Raw genomic sequence first — 10,347 nt, 5'->3', positions numbered from 1 at the left:
TCGGCTACGATGCTCAGAGATTGGCTCGTGAATCAAGGAATTCTTCCGGATCAAATTATGGCTTAGTCCAAGGGAAACATTCTGTCAAGGTAGGTATATTAAAAACCCTCTTAGCACTATCTGTGCTAAGAGGGTTTTTTTTTTTTTTGTGAAAATAAAGAGAAAAATGGCGTCGATCGCATTCATGGTTGGTGGAGCTATGGTTAACGCTTTGGCATTTTCAGGGAGCAATTATTTGTTCAACTCTCTCAGTAGTTCGGAAGAACGCAAAAGACACGATCTCGCTCTCGAAAAACTTCAGCACGACCGAGATTCTTGGAATCTAGCGAGTCTTTCAAGAATAGATTACATCAACGATAAAAAAAAAAAACAGGGTCACGCGGAAAGAACCTTTTCGGACGTCGATGACGCGATGAGACAGTATTATAATTTAACGGGAATTTTGATGGATTCTTTTCCACCCGAACCACAACTTTATGATGGAGAGTATCTCGACGAAGATCAAACAAAATCGATTCAGAACGGGGAATTAGCTTTGCTCGGACTGGGATTGCTCGGAACCGGTGTGGTCGCTATCAAATACTTTGGATAAAAGTATTTGGGTGGGAGCTGAACCTCTAATCTCTGGAAAATCGTCGAGAGTTACGGGATAATTTCTTCGTTTGAGTAGGTAAAAAAGAGTGTAGTGGATGTTAAAATTATTTCTCTTGGGTTTATTTTGTAGATAAATTTTCAGTATATTATCAAGATCGCATAACAAATTAGCTCGATCGTGCCAAAAATCGACGGGAGAATTGCCCGTAACTTTGTAATAAATCTTGTGAACGGCTTTTGGGTCTGATCTCAAGACTTTTAACAAGTCTTTTTACTCAGGGACTCGAACAATTTTTATTTTTTTTAATTTTTTAACAAACTCGTCGATCAAAATCTCAGGAGTACTCGTTACATTTCCACTGTATTTTGAGTTACAATTTTCATATTTTGGTATGCTTTGCACTCGCGCGGGTTCTTTAAACAACTGATTAAATTCAGTACCGTATAGACAAATCGGTTTTTTGTTCTGTTTTCGGAGGCGAGTTTTCTTTTTACACAATTTGCAAAAACAACGCTTATATTTACTCGTACACTTCATTTTTGTAACAAACTCGTCGATCAAAATCTCAGAAGTACTCGTAACATTTCCTCGATAGATTTCGATGTATTCTTCAAACTGGTAGGTCTTGGTTTCGCAGTATTTTATTGGTTGTTGAATTTGGTCGATGTTAACTCGGGGTGAGTTCGTGGTAAGAGGCACGTCATTTTCCAAACCACAATCATAACACACACCGTCTACTATGTATTCTGAGTTGCAATTTTTACATTTTGGTGGAACTCTTTGCTCCACTCGTGCGGGTTCTTTAAACAACCGAGTGAATTCGGTACCGTATAGGTTGCAAATCGGTTTTTTGTTCTGTTTTCGGAGGCGAGTTTTCTTTTTACACAATTTGCAAAAACAACGCTTATATTTACTCGTACACTTCATTTTGTAACAATAAAAAAAATCTCCTTTAGACTGAATGTCTAAAGGAGATTTTTTTGTTGGTTATGGTAGACTGTACGACTAGTCTGAGTCTTCATCATATTCCAACTCTTTCACTACAAGGTCAAAACTGTGGTACATGTTCCCGGTTGTTTTGCTTTCTTTTTTGCCCGTGGGTCTAACAAGAGCTATTGATTCTCTAGCCTTTTTGTTAGGGTAGAACAACTCCAAACTCGAGTGTTATCACTGAGAGTGATAACTCCGGATTTTCCAACCCTGGTTTCCATGATCTCATAATTGGTAATTTCGTAAATTCCACCTTCTTTTAGTTCAACCCATTTCAAAATTGAGGATCCTTTTTGCTCTTCTAACAAGTGCTCAAATTCCACCTTCAGTATGCTTGATTGTTTTGCCATTTTGTTTGTTTTTTATTAGCCGGGATTTTCTTAAACTGTTTTTATTAGCCGGGATTTTCTTAAACTGTTTTTATTTTTAAATCGGGCTAAAAATAAAAGATGGCTGAAACTAAAATGTCTAAGGTTTACTACAGTCCGAGAGGGTATTGGAAGGGTGTTTCTGCGATAGACAAGCTGGCGAAAGAGGCTGGAGTGACAAAAGAAAAAGCTAGAAATTTTTAAAAAGCAGACTCAGTGGCAAATTTACCTACCACCTCCGAAGTACATTCCCAGAGCAAAATTTAACGTAAGTGTACCTAATGAAGTTCATCAAGCCGATTTGTTGTTTCTCCTCACGACAGACCGAGTAAAGGAAAAAAGCTTTACAAGTACGCGTTGACTGTGGTGGATGTCGCGAGCAGATACAAGGAAGCTGAGCCTCTGAGCTCGAAGGAATCTGGGGAGGTGGCTAAGGCATTTGAAAAAATTTACTCTCGAGTTTTAAAGTGGCCGAAGCTTCTGCAGGTCGATCCTGGAAGAGAATTCATGGGCAAAGTGAACGAAGTGATGAAAAAGCACAAGGTCGATATCAGAAGAGGGTTGCCTGGTCAACATAGAGCTCAGGCAATTGTTGAAAGATTCAACAGAACTTTGGCTGAAAGACTGTTTGGTCATCAGTACTCGCAGGAAATACTGATGGAGGCTCGTGGTCAGAAAAATGTGAGGTCTACCGAGTGGGTGGGTAGGCTTCCGGATGTGATCAGAGCTTTGAACAGCGAAGAGACTCGGCTGATAGGAATGAAACCGGTTGATGCTATCAAGAAGAAAAAGATTGAAACGATGTCTTCAGCTCCACAGAAGTTGAAAAATGAGATTGAAATTCCAGGTAACGTGAGATTAAGGTATTTGTACGCTCCCGGAGAGTTGGAGGGAGGTGAGAGAAGACGCGCAACCGATCCCATTTGGTCTCTGGAAACTTCCACGGTTGATAGTATCGTGAGGACTCCGGGTGATCCAATTTTGTACTATTTGTCGAAGGGAGCACCAAAAGAGCGTTTGTTAGACAGGAGCTTATGATAGTACCCGAGGGTACACAGTTGCCACCCGACAGAGTTTTGAAGTAAAATTTCTTATTCAAGTTTTTCAACACAGTAACCGTATGCATGTGTGTGAATTTTGTCCTCAAGTCTCTTTCGTTTGTCATCTTTGGAATCGAGCGCGACTTTGTTAACGGTTTCAGTGTACACCTCGTGCTTGTAACTCCTAATCACATTCATCGTTCTCGTCTGAGGTTTCTCATCGAAGAGACAGCGTTTGTAGTCGTCGAAGGTAATCTTTCTTTCGACGACCGCTTTCTTTACTCCTTTGCACCTCTTTTTCTCGTTTCCCTCGTGCATTCTGAAAGAGTACAACTTTGCTCTCAGTCCAACAAATTCCACTATCTGCTTTCCTCCGGCTTCGTCCTTGAACATGCCGGGAACTTTTTTGTTCTTTCCAGTCGGAATTCCCGACGGATGATCAGCTGGGTAGTTGGAAGTGTCAAAGTAGCGGTCCACGTCTAGTGCGATATCCTCGTAAAAATCTTCGGTCTCGATTTCATAAAGTAGCGAGTCGGTATCTGTCATACAGAGCTTCGCTTTGTTTCCGTACTTTTTCTTGATGTAATTGTAGTGAAAGTCGTACATCTTCGTCTTTGCAATATCCAGGATGCTCGCTCCGAGATATATCGGCTTGTTGAAGTACAGTTTGATTTTCTTCATGTGAACCGCTATAAGATTTTCATCAAAGATTGTGTTTCGCTCGTAGTTGGGTTTCGCGGCTAATTTGATGGCTTTGTGTTCCGAATTCACGAGATGGACATTGACGCGATTTCTGATGTTTTCCATAGTTTTGCCAAAAACCGCGTTATTCATCAGTTTGAAAAAATCCTTTTCAAACTCCGATTCAGCTTTTGTTCGAAGACTGGTATTCTTGTCGATGTATGATTTCATGAAGGCTTCCTCTCGGTATTTTATTCCTCGGTGAACCTTGGTCAGTTTGAGTCCAAGCTCCAAGCACTGCTTCAGAGCCACGTGGTGGATAACGTACTTTTCCTTGTCGTTCAGATTCGGAATTAGTTTTTTCACTTTGTTCACGATCAGTCTTTCTGGAGCTAGGGGAAAGTCGTTGTGAAGGTCGTGCAGCTCTTTGGGATATTCCAAATCCACTTCAAGAGTGCACGGGATTTCGCGCCAATTGTCTAGCTCTTTTGACGACATCCACTCGAAGTTACCGACCGGAAGCGGTTGACTCATGGCCCATCCGTATAGGTTGTTCGCGTCGATGTATACGATGTGCTTGGTGGGCTCGCTCGGATCGTAATCGGCACCCATGTACTTGTTGTTGGCTTTGGCATATCTGGTAGATATCGTGGAAACCCCACCTCTATTTTCGTTTTCAAAAAACAAAGCCTTATCGTATTCCGTGAGGAGTTCGAGACGTTTGGACGTCGTTTTTAGCATGCCATCGTAGGTTAATCCGGGAGCCGTGTAGTACCAGCAAGGATCCAGTTCGTAGTTTTCCAGACTGGTTTTTCTGAAATTTTCGAACACGTCGGCTAAAAGGAGAACGTCCGACTTGAGATACAGATCGTGATACTCCCTCATGGTTTTCATTCCGAAAGTATCCCACACCTTTTGAGCGTGTTCATAATCCTCATCGGAAATGTGTTCTTCGTTGAGTTTGGAGTAGAAGGTGTCTTTGGGTGGAAGACTAGTCTCCTGGAGTTTTTCCAAAGAGTTGACGTGATCGTACGGATACACCCCTTTTCTCAAGAGCAGCTGAAGTTGTTCATCCTGATAAAATTTCGGTAATTCAGAAAACTCATCCAAATTTTCGACGAGTTTGCCAAGTCCAGCAGCCATAAATTTGAAGCTGTCAATAAATCTGAGATCACGCTTGACATCGACTTCTTTTCCTTTCTTATTGGTAAAGGTGTCAACCAATATCTTCTTGGTGAATGAGATGTACTTCTCTTCGTTGGAAGGAATACAGTCGATCTCTCCCTCGGTCTTGCCAAGATTCTTGATGAACAGATGAGCGTCATATCCGGCTAGATTATGGAAAATCACGGGAAAGAAATTTGGTTTCCTATATTTCATATTGCAGATATTGTGGGCAGCTCCTCTAAAGGTTCCCTTATAGTGACAGTGGTCTCTGACGTTGTAATTATCTTTATCATCGGGAGTCAGTGGATCCTTACAGATGTGGCAGTGGGTGGATTTTTGAAGATCTCTCGCTCTTGCTCCCCAAAGATCATCTCCTTTTGGAACTTGAATTCTTGATAGATCTCTTTGATGTTTTGCTCTAGAGTTTCCACAAAAATCTGAGCCACATCTTGGTCCTCGGATTCCTTGGTGAAGATCACTGGTTCTTGAGTGTACACCGAGTCATCGAAACACTTGATGTAGTAGCAAAAGCCCGAAGGTTCATGCTTTTGGTATTTCGTCGTCTTCTGAGAAACTTCCGGTTGACAAGTTTGAATCGGTTCTGGACAAGATTCAAAATCGGCGTACACGACAAAGGAAACGTTCTGAGACTTGAAATGATGTTTAAAATACTGAGATGAATCCTTCTTTGGATCCGGCATTTCAATTTTCACGGTTTCATTATTTTGACATAGCTCTTTATGTTTCACCAATTTTTGTTTGGAGATGTAGGACGTGAGACATCGCATACAATAATATCTAGCATGACCATTTTTACTCTCTCGTGACGACATTAGTCTGCTCATACTCTTGATGACGCAGTAATGTTGGGTGTCATGACCATCCTTATTTTTGCCCGAAATTAAAAGAAGATTAACTTCGTGTTTTCGATTGCTAGCACCTACTCTCAGCGGGTAGACTTCATTTTTGTACAACCTCTTGGATGAATTTTTTTCGGTGTTTTCTAAGACATTGACGGAAAATGATGGATTATTCATCTCAAATTTGTCAATATCTTTAAGGGGGGTTGGAAAGGTGATGCCTTCCCAATTGAGCTCTTTGGATTTTGCTTTTAGTTTTTTGTCTATTCGCTCCGCATTTTTGTAAACTGGATGTCTATCTCTGGTGACGGCCCACTTGAAGCATTGGTTGTCATGATTTCTGGGATTGATGATCGCTTTCTTTTTGGCTAGATATTTTGGAGTCGGAATGTATGACGAACCACTCATCGGTTTGTATTTAACTGTGTGAATGCTCAAGTCTACGATCGATTTGAATACCCATCCGCTTCCGCTGTTTTGAAATGTCGCAATGTTTTCCAAAATTCTTTCAGACCACCTTTTGTATAATTCATCAAGATCAGTTGCCTCCAGATTAACATCCGTAGTGGAGGTAAATACGGCTTCTTTGTTAATAAGTTCTCCCGTTTGGAGATTCGTCTTTTCCATCATGCAGCGAAGAACTAGCACAACCATTGTTTGACGATTGTTGGTTAAAAGGTTCACAACAGGTTGTTTAGTTGCTGCTAAAAAGGTTCTTGGTTCATAACGTGATCTTCCATCAATTTTGTATTGAGTAGTAAATCGATTGAGAGCAGATTCGGTTTCTTGAATTTCAAAAGGCTTTTCCTTCTGTTTGTAAAGCTTTTCAATCTTTCGTTGAAATCTGGTTTGTATGGGAGGTGGTTTGGGGGTATCCAAGAATGACCAATCTTGCGTTGGCTTTATTTCTATCTGGGGTGGAACGGGGGTGGTGGTATACGGCGTTGGTTCAAGAATGGGTACATCGATATTTTGTATCGAAGCATCCAGCGGTGGAGCGGGGGTGGTATACGGCGTTGGTTCAAGAATGGGTACATCGATATTTTGTATCGGAGCATCCAGCGGATCTAAGACATAGTTTTCTTGAAGACATTTTATCAGATTGGTTTTGCGGGTGTGTCTCCAATCTCCTTGCAGGCCAGCATTTTTCGCAATGGCTCGTAGACCCTTTACCGTATATTCACTCTTGATTTTTTTTAAACGCTCCCATTCAGCGTTCGATGAAAATTTTAGTATTCTTCTCATCTTCTTTTATTATATACAATGTTTTATTTTCTTAAACCCTTTTTTTTTTTTCAAAAAAAAATCAATATCAAAATTATCGTTAGGATTTCATTTTTTCGTAATATTTTTTTTAAGCCATACAATACTTCTCTCTATTTTTCTGGTAATAAGCCGAACTATATTTTTACCCTTATTTGTCGGAATTCCCAACTCTTTACATAGACCGACATTGTAACGATTCTGCAATGTTACGGGTTTGTAAAATTTGTTTGGATTTTTTGACTGAGTTGAACCCACTGGTTGTTGTAAAATACGAACAGACGGTTATTTTCTACTTTCGATTCGAGAGTTATTTCTTTTTTAACGTTGTAATGATTTTTGAATGATTCCATTTTTTTATTATATTTATTTTTTAAATATTTTTTCTTAAATGAATAAAATGAAGAGGTTAAAAATGCAGGGGAAATTTTTCCCCTGCATTTTTTTTTTGGATAAGTTGAAATGCAGGGGGGAATTTTTCCGTGTAATTTGGATTGGGGTGAATTAAAAATGCAAGGATGTTTTTCTGTGTAATCCTGTGTACACAGCATTTCTGTGATTTTACTGTGTATTTGGTGGTTGAGTCGATTTACACGGGAAAAGACAGGTTTTTGTGATTTTACTGTGTATTTGGTGGTTGAGTCGATTTACACGGCAGTTACACAGGTTTTTGTGATTTTACTGTGTATTTGATGGTTGGGGGAGATTTTATACGGGAAAATGACAGTAAATGAGTCAGAATCGGCAAAAACATACTACTAGGGGTGTAGTACCCCCTTAATTTAAGCAACCCAATTTCACAAACACAATATTCTTGTACTAAAAAAATTCACTCGACAGAAATCCGACACACCCGTCCGGATATATGGCAATAGCTTGCGGGGTTAGATGATTAGCTCGGAACATTAAAGCAGACATATATGTTACATGTACGTCTGTACCATCAACTTCTTTTTGTCCTGAATAATGCAAGAAATGCGCGGCACTTTCATCTATAATCTTCGAGAGGCAGCATGTTGTTGAAATAAAACTGAAGGTGTTTCTTTAAAGACTTGTAGATAATTAACTTTTTGGGAAACTTAAGCACTTGCCATTATGTTTAAATCGTGCCATGGCAAAATAGGGCAAGTGAAGCTATATGTCGTCTCATCGTGATTGTGGCGGAAAACAGATAAATCTCGACCGGAAATAGGCAGCGAATGCAGCGACTTCCAAGTTTCAATTAATAAATGTGTCGGTGAACTCTGCTTGGTCTAAATACGACCACACTTTCAACGGTCGTATTTATGGAACGCAGATTACTAGGGGAGGGGTCATTGGTGTTGTTGTTGTTGTTGTTGTTACAACTTCTCCCTATATCTATACTTGACAAAGGTTTACTGCTTTAATGATTTATTAGGGATACCAAAAATGTCGTGCATATAATAAGGACCTGACAGAGCACAAAGATGGTCTTACAATTAGGCATTTTCTATCAAACCACAGTATAAACAGCTTTCTCACGAACTCTTTACAGTGTCTTGTGCTATTAGGCCAAAAAAAAAAAAAAAAAAGGTTTGTCTCACGAACATTTGCCAAAAAAAAGCTAAGTGCTATGCTTTTTTTTTTTTTTTTTTTTTGGTTTAGAAGCTATGCTAATGCGTTTTTGTTTTTGTTTTTGTTTTTTTAGCCTGAGACAAATGAAAATCACAAGACAGGTATTGGAAAACTACAAGTGGTCTTACAATGAAAGAGAAGCAACAAATTTACAATGTTAATATTCTGTAATCAAGTAAAGTATCAAGTATTCTTGCCGGAAAATACGGGTTACAGCTTCGCCCCGACACCAACTCATTTTTTAGGGCATTCAGAGTAACCGAATCGGCGCACCGATGCAGTGCCCAATTCCTCAGCACAGTCCCCCCTGTTTTAACTATACGAATACGAACAATCATGTTGAAATAAACGGTAAAAAATTCTTTAAAAAACAGCTACAAAAAATACAAAAATTTATGAAAACAACATGGCTTCACTCGATCGCAGAGTTCTCCGTAGGCTAAGTCCTTTTATATTGCATCCACTTTGCTTCGTCGGCTTTACGCTCCGTGCCGTTGCAAGGATGGCGTGAAACTAGCGAGACTGAGGCTACGGTGTGGGTTACGGGCTATCTGCAACACTAATGGCATACGCGCTGCCTGACATTTTCGATGGTTTTCTGACATTGAGGAATTCATTTTTACTACGTTGGTCGAACTATCGGGAACCGGAAAAAAAAAAGAAAAAAAGAAAACCTTTAAAAAGGCGGTCAGCGCGTAGACAAACGCGCTGTATCGCTTTCACATACTTATGCGCGCGGGTTCGTGAGACAAACCTTTTTTTTTTGGCCTTAGTGTACTACCATGGGCAATGTGTAAGAACTATTCAGTTGTCGCTTTCCGGCTATGTTGCCATTTCGCACGCTACTACTGCTCTCCAGTCTTTTCTGTCTTTGTTCGGTTCTACAAATATATTATCCAATGTTTCATATGACCTCACTATGACTAAACATTATGTGTACATCCTCTTCCCGGTGCTGTCGTAAAAACAAATCAACTGAAAATCACACAAATATGCGTTCATCGTCGATTAAAAAAAAAAAAATCCAAGTGACATGGGACTCCATGTGACCTCGAATAAGAATCCGGTATAAGGTAGGCCTTACATCCGGGTAATTGGATCCACCATAAGCGCAAAGGGTGTTCCCATGATCATCCAGAGTCGTTTGGTGGTTAATTGTAATAGTGTACCAAGTTATAACACCCATGTGCCCACTCTAGTAAAGAGACGATTTTGATAAAATAAATTCATTACAGACATTGAACAGCTTAAATTCTATAGTGCTTTGATACATGAGAGAACATTAATGAATAGATTGGGGTTTGGTTTGTGGCAGTAAACAAACGCAGCTTTATTTTGATTTCCGTTTAATAAGACAGAACTAATCTAAAATCTATTGATGATATCAAAATTCATATCTTGCAAATTAAGGTATACGAGAGTGTTCAATATACAATAAGCGGTGTTATGTTAAAGCCTATGTTATGCTCACTTCTACACAAAGGCGATAATATATTCATTGATATGTGATGTGACGGTATCAATTTCCTCATGCTATCGCAATATTAAGCTGTATTAATGTTTTCGCTATAATGTTATTAAGCGATAAATCACCAGCCAATGATATAAGTCGTTACTGTTTTGGACCGCAAAGGTTGATCCAATTCATCATTAAAAACGCAATCGCTCACTGCAGGCGAGTATACTATGAATCTAGTTCTTCATTTTTATCATGAGCATCCCGAGAATCGGTCGATGTTTTAAGGAATCAGGGACATAAATATACCATGTGTCAATGTGACAATCAG

The 10,347-nt window shown here is 39.6% G+C and overlaps 1 protein-coding gene across 1 annotated transcript; it reads right to left on the bottom strand.

Moving 5' to 3' along the window:
- Nucleotides 1–3,044: 3,044 nt before the first annotated feature.
- On the bottom strand, nt 3,045–5,054 carry LOC140166733 (uncharacterized). Its single transcript, XM_072190232.1, has one exon. The coding sequence runs from the start codon at nt 5,052–5,054 to the stop codon at nt 3,045–3,047; it is 2,010 nt and encodes a 669-aa protein (XP_072046333.1).
- Nucleotides 5,055–10,347: the final 5,293 nt, after the last annotated feature.

The sequence above is a fragment of the Amphiura filiformis genome, chromosome 12 (genome assembly GCF_039555335.1).
Source record: "Amphiura filiformis chromosome 12, Afil_fr2py, whole genome shotgun sequence".
Classification (NCBI taxonomy): Eukaryota; Metazoa; Echinodermata; class Ophiuroidea; order Amphilepidida; family Amphiuridae; genus Amphiura; species Amphiura filiformis.
The sequence above is the reverse complement of the archived record's forward strand: the minus strand, read 5'-3'. Positions and strand labels throughout refer to the sequence as shown.